Genomic DNA, 17,164 nt, shown 5'->3' with positions numbered 1-17,164 from the left:
TGCTTTCGATGGCTCTTGTCGAGGGAGTCTTCCAGTGCCTTTGACAAGCCTGCGCAGCCAATGTTGTACGTAAGAATCGGGAGGACGCATGCGTTGTACAGCTTCATCATGCTTCATGGTGTTAGTTGTTAGCAGGGAGTCGTAAAAGCCACGACTCCCTGGTTGTTAGGTGCTGTCGCCGGAGCCAAATCTCTTTCATGCGCCCAAATGCCGCTGCGGAAAGGCTAATTCGCCGTGCTACATCATAGCATGATCCATACAAGGAGCCAAGTGTCTTTACCGTTCTCCAAGGCTCCTGTCCACGAATAACAGACTGGTGACCGTGTGTTACTTTCCATAGGAAGCGCCGATTTCCTAAGAATACTGATATTGCAGCTGCTGTGTTCGTTTGGGTTGCTACTCCTTTATGTGTTATCTAGGCTCTTTCTCTGTCCTGTTATTGTTCATCTTATTTTATTCCCTCACCTGCTTGCCTTCATCGCAAGTGACGTGCAGGCTGCAGCTCACGTCGAAATTTGGAGTTTTACGCCAAATTTGACGTGAAATTTAATTGCGCGTCACGTCGGAAAATACCCCTTGTTCCCTCTATACCAGTAGTCTATTGTCTTGCTTTGTGATTGAATGATGGCACGTGACACTACATTCCACAATTCAGCGAAAGATTCGGCAAACACTCCCAGGAATGGCAGGATCAGGGGCGAGGCACTCGAACTGGAGTCGAAGATTTGCCGAACCGAAATCATGGAAATTCGGAATGCAAAACCTCTAATGCTACCGGTACCCTTCTTTGTTGACGTGTCGACGGAACTACATAACTCAGACTGTACAATAATAATAATAATTATTATGTTACTTCCACCTACTGTGACCTAGGCTACGACTCTACTGCTAGCATGTTGTGACTGTCGTCGCGTCGACTGCGCGGGTGGAGAGGACGTGGCCGGCCCTGCTGGTGAAGAGACTACTACTAGTACTACTAGTACTACTAGGACTAGTGCTGCATTGTGCAATAATTATTCAATAATTATAACATTGACAGTCATGTAGATCTTGCGCCTTTTGTGTGCATGCACTTCTACATCCTACATTTTTGCAGTTTTGGTGCCGATCGACCGGAGCATTCCGGCATTGGCATTTCCCGCGCGCGCGTGCTATGTGGAGTGCAGTATCCACCACCAGGCACCGCTGCACAAGCTTGGTGACAAGAGATCGGCAAAGGCCACATAAATGGGCAAACTACTAGTCTTGTACGGCACTGTAGTCCGACTGTACCGCTGGTCCCTGTAGACCTACCCTGTCCTACTGCCTCATTATCAAGCAGAGCCTGGTGTGAAGATCGCACGCTTGCAGTGGCACTGGGCGCGAAGAGTAGATGTCTCTCGCGGCCACCGACAACTCAACTCTGTAGCCTGCCGATCCAGCGAGGGAGTGAGTTACAAAGAGAACGGCAATATTCCAGCCAAGTTCAAGTCCATAATACTGTACGACAAGAAAAAGAGTCTTTCCCGGCACTTTTCGAATTTCAGTTCGACACGAACAGTCAGAACAAACAGTCCTGGAGTAAGATGAGGGCTAGGGAGTGAAAAGCCAACACGCTTGGTAGCTACATGTAAGCGGTATCATGATTATGTAGTTTCCGGCCGGTAGCGGACATTGCGGCGCCAGCGCGGGACATCGAGAGGACAGCTAGCGGGCAGACGGCGGAGTTTTCCTGCCGCTTGGAAATTTGGACGATTTCCGCCAAGTAAGTAATAGTTCTTCTGATCAAGATTTTCACTTCAGTCGAAGTAGCTTTAGCCGTTTAGGAAGAAATAAATATAATGTAGAAATACTGTAATTTCAAATTTTCGGTACTTTCAGTGGCTCTGTTTCATACCCAAATTTCAATAAACCGAACAAACACTAACACACATAATGGAAACTGCTTCTCTGTACCTATGTCCTCATACCGAAAATATTGAGCATCTAAAATAATTCCCGTAGCTATACAAAAGACGTTACTTCAGTAACGTCTGGCGCTAGCCAGGGTCCACACAGCTTTAATTCCGTGTTTGTGTGTTTGTGCCGTCGGCATGCCTGGCGCTATCACGTACCTGTCCCGTACCGTACCATCAAAGACAGCTGGCCACAATATTCAAATAGGGCTTTCAAATGCAAGATCATAACGTGAAGCAACTTGGAAGAATGAGTATGTATGCGAAGTGTATCGGGGGAATGCATGCAGGGCGATAGTGCGGGTTCGAATCCTAGGTTATGTCTTGAAAAATAGGAGAAATGAAAAAATTATAACATCCCTACGCTTTTTTGCCTAGGTCATCAAGGTGGTAGGCGGTGTCGTATTACCCTCGAATGCAAAGAGAAAGTTTATTTCTTTCGCTCAGGGCCCTTCGTAAGGCTTTTTTGCCTAGCTCATCATGCATGTTATTCGAACAGATGGAAACTTTTTGCAATACAATGATGTAGCCGATCAGTTCGTTGTGGTATGGTAGGGCATTGTAGCCGTCATGATCAACGTAAAACACTATTTACATACACAAGCTCGTGGAGCAAAAGTCAAGCATGATGAGCTAGGCAAAAAAGCATAGCGTAGGGCCCTGAGCTTCCAAGCTCTCTCGTTCTGAAATTCTAGTACTTGGTCCGCCAAGTTAAAATTGGCGCTTATCTTCTCACTTGGTTTTCGGTGTTCTGCCTGTGTCACACGGCATGGAACCACTGATTCACCATCCGAACATAACCATTGACCATTGCATCCAACGACATGGCAGCACAAACCATCACAGAAGTTGTGATCGGTTCGTTTGAGTCTTTTTGACGGAGCTGCCGCCGACGAACACTTCCGTCAGCGCAAGAAAACACTGCAACCTTCGTTCGAGTCCGTGAAATAGGTCAGGATGTTCGCATTTCAGAGCGAATAAAGTTTCTGTCTACTTTCAGCTGTCTGATGGCAAGGATTGTTTACCCCGGGGAGGTATAGAAAAGCTGAAAAAGCGCTTCGCGAGCTTGAATTTCAGTTCTTGCACAGTACAGCGCCCAGTGAAGGGATATCACCAGCAAATCGCTGACGAAGAAACTGCAGCTCACGTCGACATCTCCAAAAAGTGAGACCAATCCGGCGGACACACTTTGAAGCTCACAGAGGCCAGGGCAAAGGAGCTAATCAAAATAAACACCAAGTCCTGAGGGAAACAGCCGTGCAAAGGCATACTTGCCAAGTATCCAGATTTTTTCGGGATTATCCCGCAATTTTGGATGAACTCCCGCGATCCCGAAATTCCTGTCGATTATCCCGAAATTCACTGTACAAGAAACAAGCTTGATATTGTACTTGGAGCACTTCAAATGACTTGCCACAGGCCAGTAGTTATCCTTATTGATTCCGGACCGCCATAGCCTGCAGTACCAGTGGATCTACTAGTGCTCCTTCCATGAGCAGTCTCTGAAAAACCTCCGTTTTTGAGTCTTGAACATGTGTAAGTGTGATCCGATGATCACCATCAATCGATTATCGAAATGTTGTTGTTTTTTTGTTTGTTTTTTTTTCGATTTCACCAGGCATGGTAAGCAGTACATTGTATTAAAGGGGAAGTTAAGGCAAAAATTAAAATTTCACCAGTTGTAGTCTTCGGGGTGCTGAGTCGAATGGTCTTGGTCCGAGAAAGCTGAGACGCTCCCTTCCTACTTGAATCCCAATCGAACTCGCGCACTTCCACCGAAACTGGGTGACTGCGCCCTACTAGATGGGGATTTGTATGCAAAATGTCACTAAAAGCGCCGTTTCGTTCTTATAAAAGCATGGATGACCGCGATTGGCCCATATGTTGTAGTCTTTTGGATGCTGAGTCGACTGGTTTTGGTCCGAAAAGGCTGCGATGCAGCGTTCCTCCTTTATTCCCAATCGAACATGGTTGAACTAGCGGTCACGTGCTCCTGCGTACACCAGTCAGCTGGTCACAGTGCCTGCAGGGTACAACTTACTAGCCTGTTTGACCTTTTTTGGGTGCAGTCCTGTCACTCGAGTTGAACTCGAGTTGAACCTTGGTGTGAAAGTTGTCGCCTGCTGGCGTGGTGACCAGGTGATTTGGGCACCCAGGAGCACGTGACCACTTGTTCAACCATGTTCGATTGGGAATAAAGGAGGAACGCTGCATCGCAGCCTTTTCGGACCAAAACCAGTCGACTCAGCGTCCAAAAGACTACAATATATGGGCCAATCGCGGTCATCCGTGCTTTTATAAGAACGAAACGGCGCTTTTAGTGACATTTTGCATACAAATCCCCATCTAGTAGGGCGCAGTCACCCAGTTTCGGTGGAAGTGCGCGAGTTCGATTGGGATTCAAGTAGTAAGGGAGCGTCTCAGCTTTCTCGGACCAAGACCATTCGACTCAGCACCCTGAAGACTACAACTGGTGAAATTTTAATTTTTGCCTTAACTTCCCCTTTAAACAGAAACAGAAAATAATATGGCACCCATTTTGATAGTCCAGGGGATGGCCCACGCCTGGTAAAGAGAATAAATAGAGAAAAGAAAAGACGGATATTTCACAGCAAGTACATGTACAATGGGGACACAGTGCAAGTAGTTAGTTCTCACAACGCCAAGCCACACTGCGCAACAGCCAACGCTGCTGACCGGTTTTGATCAACGGCAGAGGAAGAGGCTGGACGTCGATGACCACGACGAAATGTTGGCGCCATCAAAAGTTGAAAAAGGATTTTTTTGGTAAAAATATGACATATCCCGAAAAACCAAGGCTAATCCTGCGATTTTGCCATGGCGATCCAGAAAAAGCACCCTCAGTACTTGGCAGGTATGCAAAGGACTTTCAGGAAACTAGCCGAAAAGCCTGGTGCACGGCGTTAGGACGTAGGACGGTGCAGTACCACGCACAGATGCTACATGAAGCGGAAGCTATCACTGCGCTTCATGTACAAGCACCAGCGGCGCGCGTGGGTACGGGTGCTGATCAGCAAGCACGACAAGCGCAGTAGGCGATTTGGAAAAAAAGGACACTGATATGGCGTTGCCTTTTTGTCTGAAACAAAGTCGCATGATTGCGACGAACGGGGTTAACACTTACAGCCAACATGCGGGCAGTCTCACTCAGCTTCTGATCGGCAAGGTGACTGGCACGCACTGCCTTTGAGCGTGATTTGAGACGAGGAGAAGTGGAACAAGCTATGAAACGTGCAGCAGCTGTCCGGATCGAACGTTTTGAGCTCTTCCTCCAGCGACGATAGTGGCGAGGAGGATGTGTAACTTGCTTGAATTTTCGACTGAGTTGCTAACTGACATGTAAATAATCATGTACATAGTGCTTTGTGATCGTGGCTTGCTTCAAATTTTCGTGTTTCCTTCCTGAGACAAGTGTGAAGATAAGCGCCAATTGTAACTGGGCGGACCAAGTAGACATGGTTGCAATAATGAACTCACACGGATGGAGACTGGAGAGCCAAGGATTATTTTCTAAAAAGTAAAAAGGACCAAGGAACTACAAGTTACACTATTGTCCACTAACACCACCAGTTACTTGAAAATCAACTAGTAACTTGTAGTTCCTTGGTCCTTTTTACTTTTTATAAATGATTTTAATTAATACCTTTGCATACCCAGCTACAGGTCGTCCCCCGTTAATACGAGTCCGGTTAGTACATAAACCCCGTTAGTACATAAGAAATCTCAAGTCCCGGACGAAACGTGGTCACTTCCATACAAATTTTGTCGGTTAGTACATAATTCGTTAGTACATAAACCCCGTTAGTACATAACATTTCTCCGTACCCGCATGCCACCTACCTCAATAGTACATAATTTGTTGGTCTTTTGGCCTTCCATAGGAGGCACGTCGTGTTCTAGTTTCTACTTGTGGACGCAATTAGCTCAGAAATCAGAGCGCACATCACAAACTGACAAAGATCTGTTTTTTCCCCGAGTGACTGTACAGGCGCGGCTGGGCATTGTAAACTGTAGAATCTTCGCTGACTGTGACCGTTATAACATAATTTTTATGTTATATCGAGGGAATCAAGAATATCTCGCTCCCTAGTCATGGCAGCAAGAAACACTCAGAAAAGTTGAAAAAAGTGAAAAATTCTAGTATAGAAGCAAGTTATGTACACTTTCGTTTAGTACATAAACCCCGTTAATACATAACATTTGTCAAATCCCAGAGATTATGTTTTAACGAGGGACGACCTGTAGCTTGTGTTTACTTGAAATTCTGAACTTTCCGTGAGCGCTGCAGTTCTGGCTCATCTGGCCACGGCGGGGGCTGCCAAACAACCTTCCGGATCCGGCAAGCAGCTTGAAAAGTCAGGGAAAGAGACTGCGGCGTCATTTAGACGTGCACATAGCGCAGTACAGTACACTGTACGTTAGGCCTTGGCGGATTCTGCCGGCAGAAAAATTGGCAGAATGTAGTACTTTTTCTGGTAAGTTTCATGCATGTTTGGTATGTGCATAAAGAAATGGAGCAGAATTCGAGGAATTGCCCGCCATAAGGTTTATATGGCTCTGCCAATTTCACTGCTTTTCAAGCAGAATCTGCCGGTGCCTACTGTACGTCCTGTAGGCATGTCGTAGACATTGTTAGGATTTTTCCGTTCACGCGCTAAATCCAACTGTACTCGTACCCATCACCCAAACCACTGTCGGTTTGGTATCGTTTCGACGATGCTTGAACAGAAAGCTCTGTTTAGCGGGAGAACGAAACGGTAAGATTCCAACAATTAGATTACGTCACAAGTCGATCGTTGTGTCAGAAGTTCAGAATCCGAAATGCTGACCATGTCTTGAAAACGCACAAAAACCGGTACAGGCCGACGGTCGAAGCTAGCGTGAACGGTACAATACTAACCATGTCTTGTTTGTACATGTGTGTGCGTAGTTTATTCGTCCACAATGAGTCGAGACTCAGTACAGTGAAATGAGGTACTTATGGACACCCAAGGGACTGAGACCAAATGTGCCCTGAGACTGCGTTTTTAATTAAAAGAGAACTTTCTACCCGGCTTGAATGTCTGTACGGTTGCGAAAAAGATTGGTCTGTGTTTACACGAAGCGTGCTGACCCGGTTTGATTACTGATATGCGGACAAAAGTCCATTCCTCTAGACTGGTATGGTTGTGTGAAGGAGAGGACAAGTACGGGAAATAGTACCCAGCATGCAATTCTAATCATAATTATATGGACAGGTGTAAATATGAGGATGTGAAGGTTATAGTTATAATGTATAGACATCTGGTATTGGACGTCACTCTTTCCACAAACAAATGGCAAAGAGTAGTAATATTTCCACTACAACTCATCCATAGGGTGCCCCATAGCCTCATAGGCTGAGGAGCCAACATACATGTACTTGATGAGTCCACAAAGGCCGAAACAGTTCTGTCCGCAGATTGAGTGCATTTCTATGCACCCAAGTCCTTGGAGGCACTGAAATTCAACTCCACCCATCTGTGTGTGTGTTAGAGTGAGTGCACTGGTCTATCTCAAGTGCTACTTGTAGCGCAAGTGCTATAAGTGTGACAGATTAGCATGACAAGTTTCTAAGTGGACTTTTGTCCCAGCCCAGCTGTCCAGTGTTAGACAGCCTGCCTTCAAGTGGATGTGCTGCAAAGGAATGTAGGCATAGAACATCAACCCCTATTCTCCTCCATTCAAGCTGGCAGAGATCAGGGGATGGATGGAGCTAGAAATGGTGCACAAGAAACAGTGCAGTGTGGGCTTGGTTACACTTACAGCTACACATTTGTGTGTGTGTGTGCCCCTCACGTGCTCATGCATGCATGTGTGTGTGTGTATATACAGGAGGAAAGGGGGCTGATGTGTGTGTGTGTGTGTGTGTGTGTGTGTGTGTGTGTGTGTATGTGTGTATGTATGTATGTGTGTGTATGTGTGTGTGTGTGTGTGTGTGTGTGTGTGTGTGTGTGTGTGTGTGTGTGTGAGGTGGTGGACCAATTCACCTACCTTGGCAGTGTGCTCTCCTCGGATGGTCTTGCCTGTGCTGATGTCCCCTCTCGCCTTGCGAAAGCCTCAGCTATGTACGGAGCCCTCAAAGCTCCCGTCTTTGATAACAAGAACCTGTCGCTTCGCCGCAAGAGGCGTGTGTATGAGGCTGTCGTCCTCACGACCCTCTTGTATGGTGCGGAGACGTGTACCACTAAGGCAGGCCACCTCCAGAATCTAAACACGTTCAACATCAGTGTGTTCGGGCCATCGTGGGTATCGGCCGTCGTCAACAGTAAGATGATCGGATCACAACGGCCACTTTATCGGCTACATTCGGTGTTGACCCTAACATCACCAGCATCATTCGTCGCCACCGTCTTCGTTGGCTGGGTCATGTCGGCAGGATGGATGACTCCCGCGCACCGAAGCAATTGCCCCCGTCCTCGTCACGGCCCGAAGAAGAAGTGGCGAGATGTGGTGTTGACTGACCTGGCGGACCTCGGCGTGACCACCTGGCTTGAGAATCAAGATCCTTCCGGCTGGAGACGAGTTGCGAGTAGCACTCCACCGCTACAGCCCGCTCCTGATCCTCTTCTGTAGCTCTGTGGACGCCCGTTTTCTCGACCAGGAGACCTGAAACGACATGCCAAGTTCTGCGCTCGTGTTCTCACTTGAACTTTCCGACATTCACTATCATTGCGTACGCAATGGGCAAGGTCGAGGTGTGTGTGTGTGTGTGTGTGTGTGTGTGTGTGTGTGTGTGTGTGTGTGTGTGTGTGTGTGTGTGTGTGTGTGTGTGTGTGTGTGTGCAGGGCCGCTAGGGGAGGGGGGGACTGTACAACCATATAGGGTGATATTCAGGCATGTCGACTTCTAGAGTGTGCTGGTCGCGATGACTACAGAATAAATTCACACTTTCTTTGCTTCTGCGTACCTTCTTCTATACTTACTCTGACGTTTGAAAGGTAATAATATTTATTTCTGTGGCTTCCTGCACAATGCCTCCACCCTTAACCAACCATTGATCATGTCGATGGCTGTCTATTGGTTGTCTTCTTACCTGCAGGTCATTTCGTCTGGCTTTGACAATGAACAGGAGTTCTGCTTTCGCTGCAGCTCAGAGCAATGACGTAACCAATGATGTCATCGGAACTTTGCAGTGTGATGAGGATGCAAGGCGCCGTGGCACGGCTGCGGGGGAGAAGACGCGGAGCAATGAGTCAGGTATTGGCGGCTTGTCTCGTTGTCAGCGCTTTCTCACTGTCTGCTTCTTAGGTGTGGCGGTGGCCACATGTCCGCTGAACATGGCACAGCTCGGTCCGTTCTTTTCTCACGCCGCGCTGGCAAAGAACCCGGCGCCCGATGCCTTGTACCACACGGCCATCGGCGCAGTGTTCAGCATGAATCAGATCGGGTGCATTGCGTTCGGCCCGTTCATCATGCACGACCTGCCGAACATCGGAAGCAAACAGGCGCTCGTCCTGGGCGTCGCGGTACAGGGCGCCTGCTCCTTTCTGTTCTCCGTGCTCGACCGCATCTCCAGCTGGCGCGTGTTCTTGGCGTACGCGTACGCCATACGCTTCCTACAAGGAATGGCGTTCACTACCACCACCATCTCGGCGCAGTCCTATCTCACACAGATCTACCCGACGAACCTTGGCTTTGTCAACGCACTGATGATGATCAGCCTGTCGCTGGGTCACGCTGTTGCCACCGTACTCGCCGGAGGTCTGTACGACGTCGGCGGCTTCATGTTGCCATTCATCGTCACCGGGGCGATAGCCTGGTGCGTGACCGTCGCTCTCGTGCTCTTCATCGTCGACGTCGATGCGCTGACGGCTCGGCAGAACGGCGGCGCTCGTGAGCGGCACACAGGGGTTCTCGCCGCACTGCGAATACCCTGGATCTGGTTCATCCTGCTCATCTTTGTGGCATCCAACCTGGCCTACAGCTCCAGCGAGGCTCTGCTTGCCACGCAGATGAGGAATGTGTTCGGTGTACGCTCCGTGACAGTCGGAGCGGCGCTGGCATTGCAGGTTCTAGCTAATATCGTATCGTCGCCGATTGTCGGCAAGCTGATCGACAACGGGTGTAGTTGTTACTTGCTGGTGTTTGTGGGCATGCTACTGAACGTGCTGGGGTGCCTGCTGGTCGGGCCCTCATCGTTCCTGCACATACCCGCGTCCCTGCCACTGATCTTCGTTGCCATGGTACCGTGGGGCGTCGCCCACGTTGTCATGGCAGTATCGGCCGTGGTGGCGGCGTCGCAGCACCTGCGGCTGGTCGGCGCGGGCAGTGCTGTGGAGACGCGTCTTGCCGTGGCCGGCCTGGCACGTCTCTTTCTCTCCGTCGGTTACGGCATCGGGCCGCTGGCGATGAGCCCGTTGGTGGCCGTGCTGGACTTCCAGGCCGCCTTCACCATCCTGGCGTGCGTGTACCTGGTCCTGGCCGGACTTCTCGTGCTGTTGAAGTGGCTTGATTTGATTGTGCGAAAACTGAGATCACGTTGTAAGCGTGATGGTGGTGATGATAAGCAATGTGATGATCTGGATCATAGCACACCATTGCCAAGTGAAGCTACTGAGCTACAGCCTCTCAAACACTGATTGTCATTCTTTTCGGTTCTATGTATGTTATGAGGTTTTTAATATATTTTTTATTATGTGTGCTCAGTAGCTTTCAGTGTGACACTGAAGCAGGAAAAAGAGAGACAGAGACACAGAGAGAAAGAAAGAAAGAGAGAGAGAGAGAGAGAGAGAGAGAGAGAGAGAGAGACAGATACAGACTGACAGACTGACACACAGACACACAGACACACAGACAGACAAACAAACACATACACAGAGACGTACGGAGAGATAGACGCACAAAGAGGGAGACAGATGGCCAGATCCTAAGAAAAATATGCCGTGACAGGCAGAGAAAGAGATGAGCGAGACCTTGACACCACATTCTTTTGATTTTATCATTGACATTGCTTGATTGGTTAGCTTCGTGATGTATATATTTCTAGCTGCATCATTGTGTAATCCTCACCTTAGCTTGAAAGTGCACTCTCTCTCTCTCTCTCTCTCTCTCTCTCTCTCTCTCTCTCTCTCTCTCTCTCTCTCTCTCTCTCTCTCTCTCTCTCTCTCTCTCTCTCTCTCTCTCTCTCTCTCTCTCTCTCTCTCTCTCTCTCTCTCTCTCTCTCTCTCTCTCTCCCTCTCTCATTCTCTCTCTCTCGCTCTCTCTCTCTCGCTCGCTCGCTCTCTCTCTCTCTCTCTCTCTCTCTCTCTCTCTCTCTCTCTCTCTCTCTCTCTCTCTCTCTCTCTCTCTCTCTCTCTCTCTCTCTCTCTTTCTCCCTCTCTCTCTCTCTCTCTCTCTCTCTCTCTATCTCTCTCTCTCTCTCTCTCTCTCTCTCTCTCTCTCTCTCTCTCTCTCTCTCTCTCTCTCACTCGGGTTTGTAACCAGGCAATCACTGGTACCAACCAATAAACATTCAGCTGGGTCACACTGTCATTGATTGTTTGTATGGAGCTCAGTCATACCAGCAATCAGCCTAGCCAGAGCAAACTACCACATTCTAAATAATATACAAATAATCTACGTGGAGATAAAAGTTTAATAATAGCAATGAAAAGTATGAATGCCGCAGACATCACCACGCAACATGACAATTTGTTCAAGGTTTGGTTTTGTGTGTTTCCAAAATCGATTTTCACGTTCCGATCATCAGTGGAAATACGGAACTAAAGAGATCAAGGGAAAAACAAAGGTTAAAAATCCAAAGAAGTGTGACACACGACGGGTAACTTGTGGTAAGTATTACAAAAAGTGAGAACTAAAATAAAGAGTAAGTGCATAAGCGAAGCTGTGGACGCAGCATACTGCTGCTACACTTCAACGCGGGAATGCGTATAATAATAAGTGTGACAAACGGGCATGAACAGTGCAGAAACAACTCATGAACACGGGGTGCAAACTCACGAAAATAACCTAAGTGCTAAAACATGTTCTTTTTGCTTACACAAATCGGGCTTATGCGTACGAATACAAACAGCTTCAAGGACCTTCAACTGCTGGACATAACGGGTACGACACAGTACAGAGAAGTGGGAATCATCATACACACTCAAACAATCGGGACGAGATAACAAATGCAAATACACAGCTGACTTCTTACGAATTTCACCCTCATCAGCTCCATCACCTTCCCTGCCACCTGACTCCTCCTCGTCCGTTTTATCACCATCACCACCAGCCGTCTCGCCGTCATCCGCCTCGTCTTCATCCGCCGCCTCGTCATCACCCGCCTCGTCGTCATCTGTATCCTCGCCGTCATCCGCCTCGTCGTCATCTGTATTCTCGTCATCCGCCGCATCATCACCCAACTCATATTCACCACCAGTCAGTCGTCTGATACCATCCATGTACCATCCATGTACCATCCATCCTTGATCTCTTTAGTTCCGTATTTCCACTGATGATCGGAACGTGAAAATCGATTTTGGAAACACACAAAACCAAACCTTGAACAAATTGTCATGTTGCGTGGTGATGTCTGCGGCATTCATACTTATTATTGCTATTCTAATAAAGTACTTTATTCTTTTGACGCTTTCCATTTTTCCTCTCCCTCCAATTTTAACCCCACCCTTACACCCATTTTTCACCGTTCAAAACTCCCTAGATAAACATTTTGTTGCTTCTGGAGAATTTTTCAAAAATAGAGGGAATATATAAATAAATAAACAAACTGATCCTGACCACTATACTGGTGTTTGTACTGGTATGCAATGTGCATGTCCAGGGAATGTCGTGTGCCGCAGCATGCAGTACGGCATCACGGGTGGGTTTCTTCTGTGGTTTGCACGTAACTGTGAGCTTGGCATGTGTGCCCATGAAAACTCAGTTCTCCAGTGTCGGGTGAAGGTTGTCTCGCTGCATGAACATTTGGAAGACATGCTGTACACCTAGAACGTCTGGTTCACGGCATGGACTCTTTCTTGCACAGACTGTGTGCAATTCTGCATATGGGGTCTCTGACCTTAAACAAAAAATTATGGTTCGCGTCAGACTCGGCTAGAGGCCGAGTTTCCCGTAGATCAGCTAGTAGATCAGCTCACCAGCAAGTGGTCAAAGACCGAAAAGTCCAATTCACTGCATCCATATTTTCTCGTGCCAAGCCTCGAGTTCCCAAATAAACTGTCGGTCGCAGCACGGCTGGAAAAAGTCCTTCCGCTTCCGACCTTAACGGTGGGGTAATATTATACTCCTACCACATTTAGTAATTCTTGATATACCGTATTTCCGCAAATAGTAGGCCGGTCTACTATTTTTTCACACTCGTCCTAACCCGGCCTTATAATCGAGGACGGTCTTGTATTCGAGGACGGTCTTTTATTCTTTCAACCCAATTTGACCCCGGTCTTCTATTTCTCGCCACACAGTTTTACCCCCGTTCTTCCATTTTCTTTCTACACAGTTTGAGCACGGTCTTCTATTTTCCCACAGTTTGAGCACGGTCTTCTATTTTAACACAAGTCGTAAGACTCATTTAGTAGGCCCGGTCTTCTAATCGAAACAGTCTTGTATATTTTCATCCCCCCTGCCCCGCCTTGTATTCGAGGAAGGCGTTGTATACGAGGACGGTCTTTTATTTGCGGAAATACGGTACATAAAGTTTACGTGAGGAGGCGTTCGTCCAGTACCTTTGGCCACGGAGGAGCGAACAGGCTACACCATGCACGGCATGCCGGTTTAGTATGCACACTATGTATGACGTCATGTATGTTGTAGCTAGGTGTCTAAAAGACCCGCAGGCTGTGTGTAGTGGTTCTATGTCCAGTGAACAGAGCCAGACATACAGTTCAGCAGTCAGATGAGTGTTTTCAGACACCGACAACTCAAGAGTATTGGCTAGGAAGGACCTGGTTCCACTGTTGCCTGTTTGTATCATCAAGAGTACATAAATTATGAACTCTTGGTATCATGCATGGTGCAGACAACAAATGTGTACACATAAATGTACATGCATATGCGGTACTCACCAACGCATACACTGCACATACATACATACCAGTCCTAAAGAGAGGATTTTCGTGCACCTCCCCTAGGGTTCGGTAATTGCAATTACACAAAAATGATCCAGTGGTTCGGTATCTGTATGCATGTCTCTCTCAGACTGAGTCAGGGCTTCATGCTGCTGCTATTAAAGCAATTATCAGGAGACGATGATGTATGGACGGTGCTGACCAGGCAGTACCCGCTTTCAGCACTCTGACCTGCTTTCAAGGTTACCCTGTAAGTGCGATTTATATTTATGTTTACTGTTGTGTTCGGCCTGCAAGCCACGTATTGTCTCTCTCCGTACTGTCTCTCTCTCTCTCATCTATGTGTGTGTGAGAGAGAGAGAGAACATTGAGAAAGAGAGAGAGAGAGAGAGACAGAGAGAGACAGACAGACAGACAGACAGAGAGAGAGAGAGAGAGAGAGAGAGAGAGAGAGAGAGAGAGAGAGAGAGAGAGAGAGAGAGAGAGAGAGAGAGAGAGAGAGAGAGAGAGAGATAGAGAGAGAGAGAAGAGAGAGAGAGAGAGAGAGAGAGAGAGAGAGAGAGAGAGAGAGAGAGAGAGAGAGAGAGAGAGAGAGAGAGAGAGAGAGAGAGAGAGAGAGAGAGAGAAGAGACAGACAGAGACAGAGACAGAGACAGAGAGAGAGACAGAGAGAGACAGAGAGAGACACAGAGAGACACAGAGAGAGAGACAGAGAGAGAGAGACAGAGAGAGAGAGACAGAGAGAGAGACAGAGAGAGAGAGAGAGAGAGAGAGAGAGAGAGAGAGAGAGAGAGAGAGAGAGAGAGAGAGAGAGAGAGAGAGAGAGAGAGAGAGAGAGAGAGAGAGAGAAGAGAGAGAGAGAGAGAGAGAGAGAGAGAGAGAGAGAGAGAGAGAGAGAGAGAGAGAGAGGAGAGAAGAGAGAGAGAGAGAGAGAGAAGAGAGAGAGAGAGAGAGAGAGAGAGAGAGAGAGAGAGAGAGAGAGAGAGAGAGAGAGAGAGAGAGAGAGAGAGAGAGAGAGAGAGAGAGAGAGAGAGAGAGAGGAGGGAGGGGAGGGAGGGAGGGGCGACAGACAGACAGACAGACAGACAGACAGACAGACAGACAGGACAGACAGACAGACAGAGAGAGAGAGAGAGAGAGAGAGAGAGAGAGAGAGAGAGAGAGAGAGAGAGAGAGAGAGAGAGAGAGAGAGAGAGAGAGAGAGAGAGAGAGAGAGAGAGAGAGAGAGAGAGAGAGAGAGAGAGAGAGAGAGAGAGAGAGAGAGAGAGAGAGAGAGAGAGAGAGAGAGAGAGAGAGAGAGAGAGAGAGAGAGAGAGAGAGAGAGAGAGAGAAGAGAGAGAGAACTCGGAGAGAGACAATACGGCGACAAACACTAGACACTGCATTTAAAAAAGAACACTCCTCCTTGCATGGTGGACAATTAGAAGCTGTGTCTAAGAGTACATATCCAGCCGATAGAGTGGGTGAGACCTGTCAAGCTCAGCAAACCTGGAGGTCTCGGCGCCAGGGGTCGCCGAATGCACCTTGGGGTGGATGTGGATGGGGTGCGGGAAACGGAGGGACTAGGAAAGGCAACGGGAGAAGAGCCACTGTAGTACTGTGAGTGTAAAAGGTTTCCGTGGAGATCAGAATGTTATTAACGCAATGAATAGAGTGAGAACGTAGTTTTTCCTAATGGTGTTTGTACTGAGTGTGCAGCTCACTCTATTCCTGGAATCCAACCTGCACGATGCAAATCATTTTACACATGACATTGTATAGCCTTCGCCTCTGCTGCCAACGAAATACAACATTCAGTCAGAACCTGATCAGAAACAGTGACTACTTTGTGACATAACGGATCTGTTTCGGATGTGCAGTGCTATGGGAATGGGTGTGTCCACCCGAATTCCTTTTTACTAAGTCTATGAATATAGGCGCTGCTAGTGCCAGTGGTGCCTGATGCTGATGCTGGTGGCGTTTTCTGTGGTAATGGTGGTGGTGCTGGTGCTGTATTGTGACCAGGAACATTTTTGAAAATTCATGATATAATAAATAAATTTAAAATTTAAAAGATACGTCATTGGAAAGATGATTAGAAAATCCAAAGTCAACGCATGCAATTATTACCGCGTCGCAGTCACTAGTAGACTCACTACTATCAAAAGCAGATCATTATTAAGTTTAGTGCTGGTGCTGATGGTGTTTGCTGTGGTGTTTGCTGTGGTGCTGGTGGTGTTTGTGCTGGTGCTGGTGGTGCTAGTTGAGAACAGTTTTGCTCACAACACCCATTGGGCCAATAGCGTGAAAGCATGAAGTCAGAACCAAAGTAAAAAGACAACCCAAACGAAGTTCGGAAATAAATAGAACACTCAATTGAAATTTAAGATTGAACGCAAAAGCTTGACAAGAAATCGTTACCTAATAGAATTGCTTACAAGCAGGCAAAGGCGAAGTCACGCCTCTGCCGTGGTGGTGCTAGTACTGGTAGTCCTGGTGGTGTCTCCTGCTGATGCTGGTAGTAGTGTGCAGGACTGGAGGTGTCCGTGGAGCTCAATGTGGCATTTCTGCTTAGTGTGACCTACAGTTAAAATGTATTCTATGGCGAAATGAGTGTTCTAAGAAGCTAGAATATTTTCACACTGTCGACCAAATCCGAACATAAATCTGCGATTTTTCGAGCTTTCTGCCGTCAACAAAATTGAAGATTCTGCTCGGAAAGCCGAGGGAATTTAATTGGCGGAGCCATACAAACCTTACTGAAAGCGGAAAACTCCTTGAATTCTGCTCGTCTTCCTTATGCATATCTTAGCAAACATGCAGGCAACAAAAACCAATCATGTCCTGTAACCGGATAGTGGCGTTTCAACGTTCTACAACAATGTACTTTACTACTACTGTACATGTTCATGTATAATATTATGCAACCAGTTCCCACGCAAAGCATAATGCATCACTGTCTATCGGACTGAATCTACCCACAGAGAGCCATCATAGTATCAGCCTATAATGCTGGCATTCGGATTCCACAATGCAACCAGTTGCCACACAAAGTATACAATGCTGTCTGTCGGACTGAACCTGCCTACCCCCAGAGAGCTATCAATCATATGGGGGCATTCCACATGCTCACACTGCAAGCACCACTTCCTTCCTCAGTTTCGCTATCCAGGTTAACCCTTATCCGTTAAGTATGATCGCCGA

General features: G+C 47.5%; 1 protein-coding gene across 1 annotated transcript; it reads left to right on the top strand.

Moving 5' to 3' along the window:
- The first annotated feature begins 1,110 nt into the window (after nucleotides 1-1,110).
- Nucleotides 1,111-12,029, top strand: LOC135820937 (uncharacterized). Its single transcript, XM_065333995.1, has 2 exons — nucleotides 1,111-1,744; nucleotides 9,016-12,029. The coding sequence occupies exon 2, from the start codon at nucleotides 9,038-9,040 to the stop codon at nucleotides 10,553-10,555; it is 1,518 nt and encodes a 505-aa protein (XP_065190067.1). The 5' UTR covers nucleotides 1,111-1,744; nucleotides 9,016-9,037; the 3' UTR covers nucleotides 10,556-12,029.
- Nucleotides 12,030-17,164: the final 5,135 nt, after the last annotated feature.

The sequence above is a fragment of the Sycon ciliatum genome, chromosome 7, assembly GCF_964019385.1.
Source record: "Sycon ciliatum chromosome 7, ocSycCili1.1, whole genome shotgun sequence".
Lineage (NCBI taxonomy): Eukaryota > Metazoa > Porifera > Calcarea > Leucosolenida > Sycettidae > Sycon > Sycon ciliatum.
Note: the sequence above shows the minus strand (reverse complement) of the source record. Positions and strands in the feature narration are given on the sequence as shown.